Genomic DNA, 21,725 nt, shown 5'->3' with positions numbered 1-21,725 from the left:
ATAAATAAAATACAAATTTTTCAGTACGAAGTCCTGAGAGGTATTCTATGTGCACCCAAATACTATAGAACTGATTACCTATATCGAGACCTTCAGATACCCACAGTCACGAAATCAAGAGAATTGTAAGGGGACATGGGAAAATACTCCATTCTCATGAGAATATTGAAGTATTGTAACTTTTGGATACCAACAGAACAGGATACAAACTCAAAACAATCAAACCATTTAATCTTGTGTAGTGAGGTGCATATATTAAAAAATACAGCAGTGATATGCCTAAACATTCTTACCAGTTTTATAGTTATCATAAAGACAAATTGTAGGTTAGACAGAAACGACTAGTAACAATGTTTAATACATTAAATAATAAAAAAAATTGTTTTTTGGAGAGATTTACCTTTTTCTAGCAGTTTTCTTACCAGTTTTATAGAATTTTTTTTGAAAAATGTTTCATACTCTCACTATTTTTTAATGAATATATTAGACTGTGTTGGATACAATATATTCCCCTATAATATCTGTTATTGTTTTCTTATCATTGTTATTCTAATTCGAGAGAGTCAAATTATCCTGAGTATATTTCCATTTTTCATGTTTTGCTTATATGCTAATGATACTGTAACTTTGTCACAAGGGATACAAATGTTTTGATACAATTAAAAATAATGACATTTAATTATGACTGTATTGCATTAAACTTCATCATATTTGTTCTATAATTTTATTTGTTTGTTAATGATATTGACTATATATTAATTGGTTTTTTTTGTTGGATGATTGTTGATGATCTAAAAATGACATACTTTTGAAATGACATTTAAGACAGCAATTATTATATATATTTCAAGCTTAAAGATATTGAAAAATACTATTTTCAATCGAATATTTTTATCTATTATTTAGTACGTTAAGGGGGCATTGTAGTCTAGAGATTTGTAAAAATCTTTTTTTTTCAATATTTTCAAAGCAATTAATAAAATCTTTTAAGAGAATTTTTCGGAATTTAAATTATTTTCGGGGCTCTAGCTGATTTGGTGGCATATAAAAACCAGATAACTTAAATGCGATTTTCTCTAAATTTAAATTCCGAAAAATTCTCTTAAAGGCATTTTATTATGATTAAGCTTTGAAAATTTGAAAAAAATCGATTTTTTTTCAAATTCCTAGACTAGAATATCCCCTTAATGTTCCGTCGCCATCGACGTACCAATCTACAGACTTAGAGTAATTCGTTGACCTGTTGCATGTGTTTAACCAAATCGGCGCACACAAAGTCCATATCGTCTGTGTCCTTCAGACTAGAGTTGCTGATCGTGTTGGAATCTTTGTTAAGCTTGTTGTTGCCGTAACTTTGGTTTAGGCCCGTCTTAAAGAAGCGCAGAAATCGACTTTTGATCGAGGCGCAGCTCGAGTGCGACTGATCGGATATGGGCATCATCTCCCGATTAACGCATCCTTGACTAGCGTCAACCCTGGACGAGGAGAAGCTCGTCTGGCTGGTCTGGGGGCTGAGCTTGGCGAATTTGGTGGACGATTTCATCCACTGGCGGTTATAAGAAGTTTTCGCATCGACCGTTAGGGGATGATGCTGCACTTGCCCTAAAAAATTATCCGGTGCCTTTTTCGACGCTAGGCGGAGCGGTGCCGCCGCGTAGTTCCTGGTTCGGTTCTTGCTGGACGAGCAGAAGTTGTGAAATGTTTTCTGAAACAAAAATTGCAGTTTTAGATGTTAGTATGTCGATGGTTCAGGTAATAATTATCAGGTGATTGCATTTATTCTGATCTTCTTTCCGTTATAACAAGGAATTTGTTGAGAAAAATTGGCACAATATAGTAGGCCTATAAATTAGTTTTAAAATATATTTTTTTATTTGAAGTTTTATTGCGTTGGCCGCTACTTTTTTCCATCTTAGAGGAAATTTGCTGATTTTATCTCGAAAGAACGATGTATCATTTATCAACAAATTGATTTTTTACATACAGTATCTTAAAATGAAGATTTATATGTCGGATCTGGTAGTAACCAGAAGGAGCAATGTCTGGAGAATAAGTAGGATACCTCTTCGTTCTTTTTCATCGTATTTGCAAAATGTGATCGAGTTTAGTTATGCTGAAAATTAACACTACTATTTTGTTGCTCGTATTTCGGCCGTTTTTCGCTCAATATTCGGCTCAAATACATCAATTGTAATCGATACCGATCCCCATTACACGCTTCGTCGAGTAATGCCTTAAAATCCTTATCTTTTACTATATGGTTTTTTAGCGTTTTTCCATTTTTGCCCTTTTCTGGAAAAACCACAATTCCATCACTGTAGATCATTTTTGGGAGAGGAACTGAAGAAAATGTTTTTTTTCCAAACATTATTTTTATATTTTAAAGTCTCCCTTTTACTAACGATGATTTATCTGGACTGGATCTACTGTTTAACGTGGAATACACACGACGGTCCTCCGCATTAAGCCTACCTACTGGCGAGTGACCAACTTCCAGAAGACATCCGGTCTTATCCAGCCGGGTTTTCCTGATTTTCCTTGTTGGATTTTGCACTCTTGCCTAGGACATTCATAAATGTTAAACAATCACAAACATAAATTTATAACCATGCCCCAGCAGGATTCGAACCAGCGACTATCGCAACGGTAGGTGCACCGCCCTGTCGCTGTTACTATTGCGTCAACCAAGCCGGCTTACCAAACATTTGAAGTTAAATCTACACCATTAAACAGATTTTGCAGAGGCTAGAACAATTGGTAGTCTAACAGGGCCAGGTCTGGTCTGCACGATGGATGTATTAAAATTTACGAGCTAATCTCCCTCAATTTGTGCTAAGCTACTAAAAATGTATGCGGTATAACGTTGTCGTTATGAAGGACAACTCTTTTCCTATTCCAACACATGTATTGAGCTTCTTTCTATTGTTATCCAATCTTATATAAATATAAATGTTTAAAAAGTGTTTTATTTCGAGACACCTTGTATTACCTTAAACTATATTTAGACTGGACAATGCCCTTATATTGGCAATTCTCGTTATTTCTTGTTATTTCTTCCTATATTTCGTTGATACAATAAAACTGAACGATTGTAAGGACGCCGAGCAATTTCTTCGGTGTTGCTTTAATTTAAAACAAACACGAAACCTGTTACACGGTTCTGACGTTGTCCTGATGAAAATACCGGTGAAATGTACACGGGAAATATTGACCGAATTTATAGACTTGGTAATCAGCATCGCTCGCTTTTATTTACTTCTTTTTTCTCTCCTTCAATATTGAACTTTATGCTGTCTATATATAATTTAATGTTGTTCTTGCGTTGTCATTTGTCGTAACTAACATTTCAGTTCGTTTATTATTTGAAACAAAAACATAAAATGCTTAGTGTAGTTTTTTTTTGTTAAACTACTGTAAATATAAGATACAAAACATAAGTTATAAACATGTACAATATATAAAATTATTAATAAAAACTTTTGTTATTTTGTATGACGATGGGAAATTTGGGTATGAGACAAAAATAATATTTTTATTTGCATTGCAAAATATATTTTCTGCATTCATATATTGAATCTAGGGGGCCACAGGAGCGACAAGCCAGGTGAGCGTATATACCAAGTTACAGCAAAAATCGAAAATAGATATAAAGGATTCTGGGACGAAGGCATGATGTGCGATTACTGTTGGACCCTAATGCGTGTGTAGCGACCTTGAGGTATATCGAAATTTACATCGTGGAATAACGGTCAACAAAGTACCCAGAAATATAATCCCAGATGTTGAACACGGGCGGGGTGCCAGCAGCGACAACTAGAACACGAAAGCGAATAGCTGGCGGCAATCCCGAGACGTTTATCTGGGATGTTATTGAAGGGTATTTCTAATCATTCAGTAACCGACCATCGTTTGGTTTAGACGTGCCACCATCGACTGCCCAAGCCTCGTCTCCAGGTAACACCGCTGCCATCCGTTTTATCTATCTTGTATTTTCTACATTTTTTATATTACCAATAAATAACGGTCATATAATGTAAACACCACTGTTTCGTTTCGTTTTACCTCCGTTCACCGAGCCATAGCAATTTACCCTAAACGTGAAACAGATCGCAAGTAGTATAAAGGACTAAGTTCAACCAGTGTTCATTTCGGATATATACTTTTTAATTCAATAAATGACCGTTAAGAGTTAAAAATAATAAAATAACGAATTTATTGAATATTTTGGAAAAATGAACCAATTTATATAAATTGGCTGCGAATTTGTTTTCAGGCCTCTTTATAAACAGCTTTTGGTTGCTCAGGTGCAAAACCGTGTACACCTATGTAATTATTCTAATATACGTTATAATATACAGTAAATATTATTTCACTTCAAGCTAATAGTTAATATCTAAGAACAAATTTAATTTAATTTAATACAGTTTTATAGAAATTTAAAACTATTTAGAAAACTTAACGCCAAATGATGCAACGCAATATTTTCTCTGGAAAGCAAAAACAAAATTAAAAAACCTCAACAACATAATCCATCCATTAAAATTGACAACAATACCTGGGCTAGGAATGATAAAGATAAAGCGGAAGTTTTCTATAAACATTTAAAGATAGTATTTAATCTGTATTCGTCTGAAATATCCGCGATAGAAGAAAATAACATAGTTGACTTTCTTAACATTCCATTTCAACTTAAACGATAAAAAATATTGCTCCGTTGCATTTCTCCATATTTCTCAGGCCTTCGACAAGGTGTGGCACACTCGACTGCATGTTAAATTGAAAAAGCTTTTACCCCATACGCACTTTCAACTGCTGAAATAATACCTCATAGACAGATATTTTACTGTCAAACAGGGTGACGAATACACTGACCTACACCCAATATATTCCGGGTCTTCCGCAGGGCAGTGTTCTTGGCCCATTATTATATCTATTGTATACAGCTGACCTACCGACCTCAGGAAACTACTGTTGCAACATATGCTGACGATGCAGTGGTTTTATCATCACACGAGGATCCAATATCAGCCACAAGAAACCTCCAACTTCATCTTAACAAAGTCGAATTGCGGTTGAAAATGTGGCGTATCAAAGCAAATGAGACAAAATCTACCCATATCATATTCACCCTTTGTAGAAGAACATGTCCCTCCGTAAAATTGAATAATCATGAACTTCCGCAAGCAAACAACGTCTGGGATATATTTCGATCGACGTTTGACGTGGAAAAAACATATAGTGACAAAACGCAAACAGCTTGGGATTAAACTAAACCAAATTTCTGGCTGATCGTAAATCTAAATTATCATTAGATAACAAAGTTTTTCCGTATAAGTCAATACTTAGGACCATTTGGACCTATGGTATAGAACTGTGGGGTACTACTAGCAAATCTAATATACATATTGTCCAGACGTTCCAGAATGAAGTGTTGCGAGTCATAGTCGATGCCCCATATTACGTGTCCAACAAACTGATTCAGCACGATATCAGCATAGAACCTGTAACGAGTGTGATTCGGAGTGTTAGTGCGAAGTACTCTGAAAGACTATTAGTGCATCCTAGTACAAACAATTAAATGTGCGCGATGACAGTGTAGTACGTAGGCTCAAACGCAAACTACCATACGAACTGATTAATAGACACAGAGAGTGAGATTTCATATTCTCTAGAATAAGTTAGAATAGTCTTTAGAATAAGCTAGGATGACTTTAAGATAAGTTAGAATAGTATCTAGAATTAGATTTAGATTATAAGTTGTACAGTAGGTCGGTCACTTACTGAAGTGATCTTCTACATGTCAGAATAGTTATATTATATAATGTAAATCATATATTAATACTTATTGCCCACGGGTAGATTATTGACATTCTACGAGATTAATAAAAAAAAAGTTTTGTGAATCACTGATATCATTTTGGAACAACTTAATAAATTAATACAATTGAAGCAGCGTTCTTAGTATTAGTTAATAAATTGCAAGAAGTAATTTAACAATTATTTCTTACGGGAAATATTAATACTTTTAAAACTAAAACTAAAAGTGATTATCTCGAACGGTGATTGTTTTGTCGAATAAAAGTTGATGAGAATTCAAAGACGATGGATTCAGGACGGTTTCGAAACACCTAACAGATTCTTTGCACGTCACCAAACCGATCACGTATTATCGTTTAATACCTCTAGACGTTTAAAATTATGGAAGTTCTCTAAAGTAATTTTTACAAAAGCTCCACAGGCAACTTAGCCGAACATTTGTTTAATAAAAAAAGTTATCGAAAACAAAGACGGAAAGCTCGTTCTCCTCGAGAACCAATTACCGAAGAGCTCGCAATGGCAAGATCAATTGAATAAGCGTAGGGTCCTCTCTGGTTTTTCTTGATGCAAAAATTAAATATAAATGGCTTGCTGGAGATAATTAAAAACTGAGACAACACCGCGGCGAGCTCTGGAAATTTGCCGGGCTCCCACTTGCGAAAATATTGAACATTGGAGTGTTTAACAACACTTTTGTAATTTATCGGCAAAGAAGAGAGAAAAAAAAAACGATCAGGTTTTAATATCACTGAAACGAGTTCGGTGTTATTTCTAATGAATGATTCAATTTTATTTTTAATCATCGTGTTTAGTACATTTAAAAGAAAGTCTCTAGTCTGATCTAACGAAAATACAAGTATGAGAAAGGATGAGTAGGTAAAAACCAATAATACTTTTGAAATATTCCCGTTGACTTCAATGTTAAATAATAAATTGAGTAATGATAAGAAAGATATACAACAGAATAAAAACTATTTATTAAAAGAAACGATTAATTCATATACATATAACAACCTAAACGAATATTTCAATACCGATAACTACTTTTACTCAAAAGAAAACTATTCTGCTATTTTAGCTGCTGCCGAAGAATTGAAATAACTCTGTATAATACTTCTTGTTTTCAATCCAATCTAAAAGTTGGCCAAAAGCTTTTATAGTTTGCGCGTCAGTCTACACTTATAATTGTAATGGGAACGTCCTGATCATCCTCGATCATGCTGTCAAGTGGTTCAAATTATGGAGGTTGCAAATCAAGCTCCTGAAAACCCAGGCCATCATTTGCCATAAGAAAGGTTCCAACAATTCTATGGCTGGATAACGTCACGTACCTAGGTCTTCACTTCCGGTTCGGTTGGCATTCCTAAATCCAGAAAGAAATCGAGAATCTTAAACGTTCCATGGTTTGTTAAAAATAATCAAATTCTCAGGGAAACTGACACTCCAGAAATCAAGCACTTTATAATCCTTCCACAAACAACTCAGCTCAAGTTCTTCTGAAAACGTGTTTGTTCGCTAGCTGGTTTTGGAACATGCTTAACACCGCGTCACCGTTAACCTTCCCTTTTCTCGGCTGAAACCACTTCATCCGTCGCTGCAGTTGCCCTCATGCGACAGCATCCAGTCGTGTGCTAACTCAAGTTCGCGAATCTATAGTTAGGTTCACTATCAGTTTTTTCACTATCAGTTGGCAGGTGCCACATCCCAAAATTGAATGCAGTAGCAGTAGTGATCTACAGGAACCAACTGTGAGGCGGTTTCGGTTCAGTATATTGGTAAGCCTAGAAGCAGTCCCACATATGTTAATAAGTCTCCGCGTCATGCATTCCACCTCATTCCATGCATTCTAGTTTTAGGCCAGAACAAAAAAAAAACAAAAAAAAACTCATCATACTCAGTGTCCATATATTCCTCGTATATTCCTCTATCCTTTATCGTATATATATATATATATATATATATATATATATATATATATATATATATATATATATATATATATATATATATTCAACAAAATTTGCAGCAAAAAGTTTAAAAGTTCAAGAAAATCTCAAACTGTCGCAACTATATATGATAGTTAAATGAAATGAATAATAGTGTCCAAATATGCACATTTTGAAGATGAAGAACCGAAAATCCATGTTAAAATGCTTTAGGATTTATACTTTATGAAATATGTGACATAACAGAAATCCACTTATTTTTAGAAAATATACTTCTCATTATATAACATAAAAACTATAGGTACAATTACTAATAATTTATAATAATTGTAAGCAATTTATTATACCATAAATCGATTCGCTGTAAAACTATTCATAATCCTTGTAATTTTCATTATTCTGTTATATTGCTTATATAGCTACCTTATATAGCGTCTTTCAATGCCTGTGCCTGTAATTTATGAAGTACACGTATAGTATATGACACTTCTTTTCTTTTAGTCCAATCTAAAACTATAGTATAGTTTAAACTATAATATGTATACACTGTCCCTATCTTCCTCCTTATTATCAGTCCGTTTAACTTCGTTCCATAAAATAATATCAGCTGGAGTACAAGCAATGTTGGGATTCACCATATTCAATAAGTTAACAACATCTAACGACGCACTGCACTAGGATCACAATTGCTCTCTAATTACACTTACAAAAACATTGTCATCTTCAATATTGGCCCAAAAAAGATTGTTTCAACATTTCTGAATAGTTTCTTTCTTGGTTAAAAACATTCCTGGCTATATGAAAATTTAAATAGCTTCTCGTAGTATTCTTTGATAGGGCATATCAAAGTGGAAACATTCGGTGGTGTAATTTGGTACGTCTTATTATGTTCTGGTCCATTTTATTTTAGTTAAAAAGAAATAGAATACTATATGATGCATCGAAATATGTATGGTGCGATATGTTGCCAAATGTCTGCAAAATTCCCCAAAACATTAATGATAATAATTAGAGGTTATAAGCTGGAAAACGTTGAAAACCTAAAGTCATATTTGATGTCAAGCAGAATTGGCTAAATTCGGAATCCATCTTGATGGTAGATTAAATTGGAAACATCATGTTAGACAAAATGCAAAACACAATATACTGGTTAGTCGGAAGATTGGCAATTCTCAACTTGATCTAAAATCAAAGAGGTTGATTTATAAGACAATTTGGATCTATGGGGTGCAAATATGGGGTTGCAATAAAAATTCAAATCAACAAGTCATCCAACGCTGTCAAAACAAGGTTTTTCGATTGATTACCAACGCTTATCGCTACGCAATCAACGAATAACTGCACGAGGACCTGGAAATCAAATGGATTTGCGAAGTTATCCAAGATTTCGCATTGAAACATGAAAGAAGATTACTAAATCATACTAACGTGCAATACAACTGCTGGACAGCGCGCAGGATGTTAGGAGATTGAAGCAAACCAAACCATACGAACTTATATAAAGTGTATATCTTTAGTGTAAACTATAGCTATAAGTTATTATAATTTTATAATTGAAGAATACTGACAATATTGATGTATTTTCTCGCACCCATCTTGCTTGTGAATTAATCCAAGTACAAATGAAATGTAGTAATAAATTAATTGATAATTAAGATTGTACTAAGCGTATCTAATAAAAATGTTATAAAAATGTTTGATGTGACAACATTGCGACGTTCTGACATCATAAATTTTGATAACGGATATAGCCTGTTTTATTGGACGCGCTATGTATACTTATTTATAAGTCTAATTATATTAAAACTATAAATTAAGACTTAATTTTAAATAAATTCTTAAAGGGCCGAAAGCAGCAGGAACTATCCGGTAAACATCTTAAACGAACTACTTATTGCAGAGTTTCTATTAGGAATTACAAAGTTTCTGAGGAGGAAATGAGATTTCTCTCGGCATCGCAAAATTGGAACCATAAGCTATTATTATAATAGTTTAATAATGTGCAATTTGTTCAAAATATTTGTACATAGAAAATATTAAATTATACATGAAATCCTAAGCAAAATATTAACTTAATATACCTTTAATTAATTTTAGTTGTAGTTTGTGTGCCTTTGAAATTAATCCAGTAAAAGCAAACTAAATTATGTAAGAACAGTTATTTTGTTAGGTGTTCGAAGAAGGAAGACGGAATATGGTCTAGCTCTAGTTAATCCAAAAGATAATTTCGTTAATTACAAAGTTAACTCTAATAATCGTTAGGGCGTTAAATTTTCGAAATTTCAAGGCAAGTTAAAGTTAATTGTTCAAAATTAAGCTTCCAAAACGTACACCTGTTTTTTTATTAGGTTACAAATGTTAGATAAATAATAATTACTAAAGAATTAGTTATATTTATTGTTACTTCGGTTTTAATGAAGAAGAAAGTTGTGACTTAATCTTGCAAGGGCAGAATCAGCACTTATATCTTAAATATCAGTAATGTGTTTCTATAAAGATCATTTGGTTGTAAGTATCTACTTTAATTACTACCTCTTTAATGCATAACGACACGTATTGTAAATACGTGTTCACTATAATAGCCAATGAACATCATCAACATTTATTGCTGGTTTATAACCTCTAATTATCATCACTAATATTTTGAAGAATTTTTAAGACATTTGGCAACATGGCCGACCCAAATCGCATTTCATGGGCTGATTCGGTTACATGTTCAGACGCTTCAGACAGCATTAGTATTTCTAATCGTGTATTAATTACTGTATGTAGAAGAAAAAGAGAAAAAATTGTAAAACTTATTTTGTACTTCAGAGAAATGCCTTTTTAACGTACCTATTATGATATATCTTTCTCACTATAATTTTCCAGATTTATCCAGAAATGTATCCAGATGGTTGTGAAGAAAATGTAACTTTATGCTTATATTTGTCCCGAAAGTTTTATTATTATAGTTACCTAAATGTTTTTACAACCAACACAAAACTCCTTCAAACTTCTCAATACCCAGCTGATAAATGTATTTATAATTCTTCCTTATACAATGTTTTGAGGAAGTGTTTTATTGTACTTAAACTGTTATATAGTGAATTTTACTGGAAACTTGTAATATAATGGTAATATAACTCAGTTATTAGGATATCTTAAGACATGTTTTCAATATACTGATTAACAAGACTTAATTACTTTGTTTCTATATATTTATGGCAGTGTTAATCATATTGCAATATTATAAGTGAAATAATTTGTGACTTTATTTTGATACATTTTTAATAAGCTTGATCTATTACCTAAAAATTCTATTGTATTTTATATTTATTGGTGTTTTTAAAGAAGTTTTTCTCCAGCAAGTGTAACCGTATAAATTTGCTCAATTTAGTTGAGGAAGTTTTATATTGTTTTTGTGTCTGTTTTCTTTGCCTGACTCCAGTCGGAGAACGGAAGCGAAAGTAGAAGTGTTGTTAAAGAGAAAGGGAAACAGAAAGTGATATTGTTTGATATTGGAAATAGTAATAGGGTTTAAAAAAAGTTTTATATAATGCTAATTTTCATGTAGTTCTGTATTTATGAATTTAATAGTTTCTTTTTTAAAATAAACATGTCCAATAGCAGAATAATGGTAAATATAATTATGATATTTTTTGTTCTTGTTAAAATTGGAACTCAATGGTGCCATGCTATTGCGATTGCTAGTGGCTTAACATATTGACTGGTGTCACATCTGATATGTGATATATAGCCATCATATATTCAAATAAGTCTTGAAACTAAACTACTTCAGCTATAATAATATGTACACTAAAGTGTTGTGTGATGCTGTATATTTGTTTATATTATTAATTGGTTATTTTTACTAATTTTTGTCTCGTGAACTTGTTTTAACTATTAACAGATATATTAATATTACACAGAACTGTTGTTTTCTGCAAAGACCTTCATATTTAATGAAGTTTTTAAAATTAATTTCCTAATAAGATTTCTTTCATCATCATGCATTTTTTGTATAAATTAAATGTAATTATAAATTAGTTAAAAAAAATTTATTGCGCAAAATATTTTGAAGCTCATATTCATAGAGAAAGATCATATAATTACTATGTATAGATACTAACACTAAGACATGATATATAGCCAATTATCCATCATACTTTCCAGATTTAGTATACAGAGATTGTTCTTTAATTTAAAATTAAAACAAAAACAACTCGTGAACAAGTACTCTTTTGATTATAATATTATTGCGAAAACAAATATCTATCATGTTGTTCAGTAAGTTTTTAAACCATTAAAATATTTTTTTCTTATCGAGTGACAAAACTTCTTGAAGAACCTGGAATTGGTTGGGAGATAAGGTTTATATTTACTAGAGAAAATTAAAAAAATATTGAAAAATATACGAGAAATTAGGAAAGTGTATTACGTCGAAAACTAATACATTTATGGCACTAAAGAAATATGAAAAAGGGAACAGGCGCTATAGACAATTTTGATTATAATTGCCAGGATATATATTGTGTTTTCAATCAGGTCGCAGCTTTTATTTATATTTTATTTACATTATGTTTTATTTACATATTTATAGTTAATTATTTTTATTTATATTGTAATATTTCACTCTAATAATCATTTAAATTAAAAAAATATTTTTGAGAAATTACGTTCGTGTTTTATTTCAAATTTAATTCGTCAGTAAAATGTAACGTCAGGGGTTGGTCACGTGATATATACGAAATCCTCAACCAATGCAATGCCTTCCATATAAAATCTTTTCATTACAGGTGTCTGCAATGGTTATATAAATTACCAATGAAATGCAGCGAAATAGCGTTCTCAGCGACTTTCTGCTAAGACCACGCAAAATAATTCTGAAATTGTATGTATTAAGGGAGTCATTTTTTTATTTTCTTTTGAATTTGCTTCTTCAAAATTAGATCTACTAACTTAGGTCGCAGAACTACCAATACGTTTGTGTATTCTTTGAAAAACTTATTGGGTGCCATAGTAAATTAATAAATTTGCTTTGTTGAAACACTTTGGCTATCGCATAATTCCTCGAAAAGTTCCACGTTAGAATTTTCATTAGTTTGCATGTTTAGTTGTAGTTTGACTGCCGAATAAGTTGTTGGACCATCCTCCAACATCGTGGCCAAAATCATTGACATTAAAAACGGTTTTCCATCTATACCAGGACCATCTAAGAAAAATTCGGACAGTTCCATTGTTTACTGCCTTCATGAACGTATCGTCCGCATGTTTTCGTTGCTAATTTATAAAGCGTGCGTTACTTTGAACGGTTTCTCGCAATGCCTTGGAATCGTATTAGTTTTCGGGTCTCAACTCTTCATTAAATGCGTTGTGCATTGGTAGTTGTCATTCCTAATTGTATTAATCCTTTGATGAAAAGCACCAAGAACATGTCCTTAATTCAAATTAATGCTTCATTGTGAATGTCTTCGTTCAAAACAATAGAAACCCATTGACTTTACTTATTTTCGCGCCAGAAAACCAATGTTGTGCTCCAAAAAGCATTACAATAAACACACTTTTTGAAAATATTTTGTTTAAATGTTTGTTCCAGTTCTAACTGAATTTTAATTGCTCAGACATGACAACGATATACAAATAATGATATAATAAGCTATACTTATCATAATTTAAATGTGACATCTGACATAAACCCAATCTAATGTTATCTTTAACATTAAACGTTACGAGACGAAAAAGTTTAGCTATTAATCTATAATAGAATTGCATTAGACAAAGTAGAACATTAACAAAGTTTTCCATAATTTTACTGAAAATACCGATAACGAAATATCAAGTTTTCTTCCCTCTGAGAAAGTAGGACATTAATACCGTTCTCCATAATTTTACTACATATACCGAAACGGTTGATAACGAAATATATGCGGCATTTATTTTTTCAAACTCGTGGTATACGATAGAATCACAAACATAAACCCAAACTTATAACAGGGGATTCTCGGTTATTTGTAGGCAATCTGCAGACAAATCGCAAAACTTGACAATATCGAGATGGGGAAATGAAAAAGTTAAAATAAAGCAATCCGACCTGATACGTAACGGTTTCTAGTTGGATTCGCCCAAAATGTTCCACCGATCCTAACATAAAAATGTAATTTGTAGTCCTTCCCTTCTATAAAAAATGTATAAGATTTCACCGGTCATAACCGCCAGCCAGTTTCCATTTTTTTTCTATTTTTATTTGTGACAAATTTCATTAATACATTTACTTACATTTTGTGGAAAGTATTAGAAGTACGACTTCATTTTAACCAATTTTTTTTGTAACCTTGCGGATATAGTCCATGGTTTTCTATGATTTTGTGTCATATTTCAGGTAAAAAACGAATGCTGTTGCGAAGGAGATCTGCTGCAAATGGAGAGAAAGTTGTTGGCGAATTTATATACATCATTCAGTGTTGTGGTGACGGTCCGATATTTTCTTGTTGTTTATTATAGCAATCTAGCGAATTAACACTAATAAGCCTATTTGTTTTTATCCTAATTTACTATGATTAAAATTCAAAATTACTTATACTATGATAGACACTTTGAGCTTAACATCTAAATCACTATTTTTAATGTGCACCATGTTTTTCTCCTAGAAGAAGATCAAATAGCTTTATTCTCTTTACTCTTGCAAACTATCATTATCTAGGAGTTGAAAACTTCAACATTAATGTGAACATTATGATGAAGCCTCTGTTCGTGTCTTTAGTTATAGTCAGTCAGTAGTAGTTATGGACAGTTGCTACCTTCAGATCCCTATGTAGATTATTGTTAGAAATGCGCCATAAAACGTTAACGATAGCTTGCAGTACCTTGCTTTAGAATCTTTATATGATATTTCTATTGCTTTGGCTGGTATATCCCCACAGTTGAACACCATAAGTCCACACTTGTATCAAGACTTGTTAGTTACACAAAAGCTACTTCAGCTGAGTGTAACAGCAAAGAACATGCCAATATATTTAGCTGTATTTCCATATGGGACTACTTACTGTTTTATATATACTAACCTGTCCTTGATTATTTTGTTGCTGAAATAAATATGCACTAATTTATTTTTATTCATATTCATGCGTCGTTTTTCTGTCCAGCATTGTATTTCGGCAATAGCTGCTTGTAACTTTACGGTTGATTCAGAGTTGTTCAATAACATTTTCATTAAATGTAGACAAGTGTACAGAACTAACTGTATATGTGGTAATACTGCAATAATTGTTTTACTTATGTATTTATGATTATACTATTATGTTATATTATTTAAATCTTATTTAATGGTACTACGAAACTACATCAATTCGTTTTTATCCGAAGCTGACTATTGACTTTTTTATTTATTGGCAAAATACAAAAAAAACAAAAACGAATTTAATGAACGTTTTCATTCAGATTTTGTTAGCAAAAGGCAATCTTTTTAAAATTATTAAGCAAAAGGCAATGTAATAAGGAAATTAATAATTAGGTGTTGCTTGTTATGGTAGATGAAACAAATAAATATGATTGCAAAAGGTAAAACTAAAAAAAATTGCAAAGCTAAATTTAATATGTATATTGTTCAATTAAGTATTTAGAAAAATACATAAAAAGTAAAGGAGGTTTCGGAATCAAAATTGTAACATGTAATTACTATATTCAGTAAATTCAAATATTCTATTTTTAAGTACATTTCGGACAATGATTTTTTAATTTATAGTTTCTTACTTTATAATATTTAAAGCAATAACAATGTACAATTAGAAAATAAGTCATCAGTTGTTAGATTAGATATTTGTTTTTGATATATTTTGAAAGTGTTTTATACAAGTTTTAACTAGTAGTAAAATAAAATATTTTATTAAAATTGTATTTTTTAATTTCCTCTTGTAGAACATAAATTCGCATGGCGCGCCTCACCAAAGATTCGTCAGCAAAATGACAAATGTCACACACTAAATTTTATATTAGTTAACTAGTGCCCGCCTTCTTTTGATAATCGAAAGAGACTTATTTGTGCAATCATTAGGAGAATGATCTACGGTAACGAGTGGCCAGATACTATCAGTTATAAATACAAACAATCGTTGTTGTTTTAGATAATGTAAACAAATTTAAAATTTGCTTAAAAAAGTGTTTTTTTATTTGTTTGATAAAAATACTTCAGAATATATATATTGTTTTAAAAGATGTTCTTGTTTAATTATCTACATAAAAAAATATTATGCATCAATTAAAAATTTCCGTCAATATGGGGTAAATATTTTATATATTACACGTACAAAGGAACACATACGTTTTATTATTTTATTGATGTAAATTTTTTTTTTAAACAGCGAAAACAAAGCCTACTAAGATCAGTGAATTAAAGTATGAATTGTTTCAACATTCAGCTTATTCAACTCATTCGTTTTCAGATTCAGCTCCCTCAGAGACTTCTCCCACAGCATCACCATCGGTTTCTACAAGTGTTTGATAGACTTCGACTGCAGATTTCTTTGAACATATGTAAGGACACAGAGTTATCCGTTTTTATTGAACTATTGTGTATATAAGTTAAATTTTGTGAAACTGTATTAAACAAAAAAACTATTATTTTTCTTAAAAACTGATTTATTTAAGAAAAGGCGATACAAAGTGACACTGAGGGTTCGTATCTATTAGAAAATAGACCCCCGTCCCACTCGTTCACCATTCAGTTAGTAAGATAACACCTCCTTCCTAAAGAAAAGTCCACAGGGATGTACGTGGTCGTTATTTCGTCTGGACAACTTCTAGTTGTTATAAAAAGTGTTTTTGAGCATCGAATGTATATTCGTCCGCCAGTTTGCCTTTGAGAACCTTCAAAATGGCATTGTTTCTACTCAAAATTCCATGGTATCCTTCTGAAATGGTTTTTCAGCTTTGACAATTCCAGATTCCAATAGTCTATGGCTAAATAAATTGAACAATCCGCCTTTGTGGCCGCTCACTCCGAATTGCAGGCTTCTGTAGATTATTTTAATCCACAGAAACGTTAGTCCGCCTTTGGTTGCCTTACACTTTGAACTGTGATGCGTGTGCTGGACGGAAAATAGGAACTAGGACTGTTTCTCAAAGTTTGAATGTTTCTTACTTGGAATTGTGTATGGCTAGTGGCCATTGAGCACCTTCAATCAATGTTTTGTGATCTTACAGCTTCAACTCCGATACTCTTGACCGAATTTCACTTAACTACACTAAGAAAGGCTTCGAGTAATTGCGGAACGATTGCAAATCCAACCTCAACCTGTCTTCTTTTCATGATTAATAATTTGATTCTGGTTAATTGAATGAACTCAAAAGAGAACAGCCTTATGATCTACCCGAAATCATACCGACTGCGTCAACACAATTTTGTGAAAGGGTATTAAACAAAAAAAAACTATTATTTCATTTAAAAACTGATTTACTCAAGAAAATAAGAGGCTGGTTCAACGGCGATACAAAGGGACACTGATGGTTTTTATTTATTAGAAAACAGACCACTCCGTTTCAGTCGTTCACCAATCAGGTAGTTTAAGTAATACTAACAGTAGCAGATGGCTGGATAGTGTGGGTCGTATTATATAACATATATTGTGTAGTTACATTAACTTTTTTTGGCATTATGTAATGAATTGTGCATCACAAATTTCCTTAACAGTTATACGTTTTCATCACTCTTTAATTTATTTAAATAGTTTCTTAAGAAAACATTTCCAAACTATTTCGTCTATCAAAACAAAAGCAGATGTTTATACTATGGTTTAAAAATAGCCCACTTTTTTTAGATTACATACCGAATCGAACCTAATTAAACACATTTTAATATAAATGAACATAAATTCCATTAGATTTTTTTTTATAAAACTTCAAACTTCCCCAGTTTGTTTGCCGGATGCCGTTACGAAAACAATGTTCACTGTTCTAGGGTGAATTAGAGATGTAATAAAGCTTGAAATTGGAAATAACAGCATGGAGGCACGAAAACGGCGATAAGGAAACGTAAATATTGAATGTGTTTATTGGGAAAAATCGCTCTAAATTTCGCAAACTCAATGAATGATACTCATTCAATTTTCCATGGCTAATTCATGTTAATCCCCTGAAGGATACGGTCGAATTACATTTGCATTAAAATTATATTTGAAGTGCATATATATAATGGATTCAGGGAGAAGGATTTTTTTCGTGTTTTTCAAATGCAATTCATTCTTATAAAATATCAAACACTAACAGGTCAATTGAAAAGTCCCCATTTGAAATTTGGAAAATCCACATTTTTTTTTGGCAAAATTAGTTTTTTTTATTCAACATAATTCTCTTCAAGGGTGATACACTGATTATTGCGACCGTCCAACTTTTCGATACCATTTTTGTAGTACGATTTGTCCTTTGCTTCAAAATAGGCCTCAGTTTCGGCGTTCATCTCTTCATTCGACGAAAATTTCTTCCCATTATTTTGAGATCTCAGAACAGGAAATAGTCACTGGGGGTCAGACCTTGAGAATACGGTGGACGAGGAAGCAATTCGAAGCCCAATTCATGGATGTTTGTGAAGCAGCACTTTCTTTATATTCAAATATGGCCGTTTTTCGGCGATTTCGTTCTTCAAACGGTCCAATAACGCTATGTAATAGTCGCTATTGATGGTCCTTCCTTTTTCAAGGTAGTTAATGAAAATTATTCCATGCGCATCCCAAAATACAGACACCATAAACTTGCCAGCCGACTGTTGCGTTTTCCCACACTTTGGAGCGGGTTTATCGTGTGCAGTCCACTCGGTTGACTGTAGATTGGACTTCGGAGTGAAATGATGGAGCCATGTTTCATCCATTGTCACATATCGACGCAAAAACTTACGGGTTTATTATGCTTGATTATCTTCAAACACTGCTCCGAATCATCAACTCGTTGTTGCTTTTGGTCAAAAGTGAGCTCGCGCTGCACCCCTTCCTTTCGTACCTTTTTCATACCCAAATATTTGTGAATAATGTGATGTACACGGTCAGTTGATATCTTTAGAGTGTCTGCTATTTCAGTCTATTTCAATTTACGGTCATTCAAAATCATTGGAAATAGGTCTCAAAGAAGATACACAGTATTTCAGATTGCAGAATAACATGGCCACAGAGGGTAACGTCTTCCTACCTATCACTGAATTTCAATAAAATGGAATTGTATGGGATGTGGTAAAGAATTATCACAATAAATATACAGATTGAGAAAGATGTACCAGCAATAACTGTTTAGATATGTGGAAAGGATTGTCTGAAGAAATTGATAAATGGTAGAATTGTGAACTAGTGTTAGGTTAGAAATTAACACCTTATCTATTATCTTGAATAGTGGCTCAGAATTGGGTTAGGTTACTGGTTACTAGTAAATGCTGGTAATACCAGGATAGGGTGATGAGAGGTGAGTGTATAATTAATATAGGACTACTGTAGAAAATTGTAGAGTGTGAAAGATTTATGTGCATAAATATGTGTGTAATTGTTCAAAATATATAGGAACATTTGGTTGAAATGTAGGGAGAGAGAATGTATACTAATTGTTTTGCATATATGGCAAATACATTAAAGAGAATGCAATGATAAAAAATAATTTTGTGAAGAAAATTCTACACAGGTAGTAACAGAATAAACTAAGGAGAAATACAGTAATATCAGAATGACTTGACAAGGAAATACCGCAACGAAAGAAATAAGAACCAAACATAAATATGTAAATATGCTTTCTAATGAAAATAAAGTAAAGTACATTACTTGGATATACAGTTTTTAATTAGTTGGATTAGGCCTATTAGGGGATATCAAAGGTCGTTTAGAAAAGAGTTAAATGTAAATATAATAAAATAACTCTAACCTGAACTAATGTGGTTCATTAATTAACTTTAGTTTAAGTCTTTCGATAATATATGCATTAAATGTACTATAATGTTCAAATTAAAATATATTTCATAACATTTTTGTTTCATTATTTTATGTACATAAGAATATTGTTATATATCAAAGCTAAAATAAACTAAAAGTCAAAGTTAAATACGGCAACACTGCGACGTTTTAACGTCATAAATTGAGATTACCTAAGTTCACTACTATTTTGGACATATGTGCCATTTTGATCGATTTTGTTTTGTAATTTCTCTACTAAAACCATAATTTCGTCACTATACCTATGATATTGTGATATTTTCAGGGTTTGGCAGTATTTGTCAAATACATATCTTGTATATTTTCTTTCTTATATGTCTGAGTATGTACCTTTATATTAGTCTAAGGTAATTTAAGAATATAATCTATTAGCTTACATAAAAGTTATATTTACGATCTATTAAGTAAATCAAATGACTTGTAGGAAATTAACTGGGATAAATATAAACACATGTCCATCTCGAACGTTATCCCCACGTGTATGAACGATTAAAAAGGGGCGAATATTGTCGTCATTCGAACCCGATATCAATAACACTCTTAAATAGGTAGGACTGCGTTTGAATATAGCGAGGATTTTACCTTTTTATTTAATAGCGCACGTCTCCATTTAAAAAAAGCTTCTTTTGGGCGCCTTTCTCTCTCCATAAATATGAACGAATCGGGTGGTAGAAAAAGGTAAAAAGATCCAACCTTCTGAAACACGAGACTGAATTATAACACTTTCTCGGCCACAGGACTGAAATACTTGGAGGAATTCCTTGGAGACTAGAACTAATTGCTGTAGGTTTAGATTATCTTCAGGGCAACAATTGTTACTATGGCGAACCGGATTAGATCGACTGAAGCAGTGAAATTTGAAGCATTTTACTGTTATGCTTATGTTTATAATTAAAAAGAGCTTAGAAAAGTTTTTTAAACTGTCACCTGAAGTAGATGGAACCATTTTGGTGTCATGCTATTATTTTAGTTACAAAATGCGTTGGATTCAACAAATGGTAGGCAAATAATTCAAAATATTACAATCCATGTCTTAAAGGTAAATTACAAAAAACATGAAATAAAACCTGGGAGTCACAGGAGCCGCAGTACTAATAAAACATATTCTGATTTTAGTGTTTGTTGTTGTACAGATCCCAAAAATTGAGTTATTCGACATTCTAAACAATAATAGCAAAAAGCTTACCATTCTTGAACGCTCTCCAAATATAAAAAATATGTTCATATAATATAACACAAGTTTGTGCTCATTAGAATCTATAGAAAGATAATTTTCTTTAGCAGATTTTATTAATTCCTCAATGAGAGACTATTTGTTTGTTAATACATTTAAAAATCTAATTTCCACGGAGGGCAATTCGTCTTTTATTGAGTAAGACATTAGCCGAAAGGTCCCGAGCCTAATATAGCGCCAGTTTTATTGCATTAACCGCTTTTTCAGTTAGTAGATAGATAATAAGTTTGTGAGCAATTTCGTATTTTAATTTATACTGCTTCTTGATGGGAAAACTACCACTCACGCGAAGCAATGGTTTGAAAACTGTTATAAGGACTCTTCTCCATCAGAAACAACAATAAAACGTTGGTTTGCTAACTTTAAACGTGACACCGATAATGGGGTGGTAACACCAGAAAACATCAAAAAAATCTGCAAAATCGTTTTGAGTGATCGAGAAGTGCAGTTGCGTAACTTAGCTAAGATCGTAAAGATATCAAAATAACGTGTTGGTTTTATATTGCATGAGCGTTTGCTCACTGCTGACCAAAAACAATGAAACGTTGATGATTCTGAGCAATGTTTGGCCATGTTCAACAGGCGTATTTTGAGATTACGTTGATGAACAAAGCTAATTTTAAAAAACGCGTTTTCTTTGTTATGTTCCGGATTTTTCAGTTCATGTGTTAATAGGCTGTTCTGCGTTAGTCTATTCTACTTATATAACTTAACATATAACTCTATTATGTAAATTGTATTTTTTATTTAAAATAAAAATAGTTAAAATACTGTATATTATATTTTAAG

General features: G+C 32.2%; 1 protein-coding gene across 2 annotated transcripts in view; it reads right to left on the bottom strand.

The window, feature by feature from the left end:
• Positions 1 to 597: 597 nt before the first annotated feature.
• Positions 598 to 21,725, bottom strand: part of PKr-C (neuromedin-U receptor 2-like) — a 228,569-nt gene continuing 207,441 nt past the window's right edge. For both annotated transcript variants that reach the window (XM_076404399.1, XM_076404400.1), the window contains one exon: positions 598 to 1,705. In XM_076404399.1, coding sequence (XP_076260514.1) covers positions 1,223 to 1,705 — 483 coding nt within the window. In that variant the 3' untranslated portion in view covers positions 598 to 1,222. The remainder of the gene's footprint in view (positions 1,706 to 21,725) is intronic.

This window comes from Rhynchophorus ferrugineus, unplaced genomic scaffold, assembly GCF_030347505.1.
Source record: "Rhynchophorus ferrugineus isolate W39M unplaced genomic scaffold, kcgeb_rfMv2 rfM4, whole genome shotgun sequence".
NCBI classification, from domain to species: domain Eukaryota; kingdom Metazoa; phylum Arthropoda; class Insecta; order Coleoptera; family Curculionidae; genus Rhynchophorus; species Rhynchophorus ferrugineus.
The sequence above is the reverse complement of the archived record's forward strand: the minus strand, read 5'-3'. Positions and strand labels throughout refer to the sequence as shown.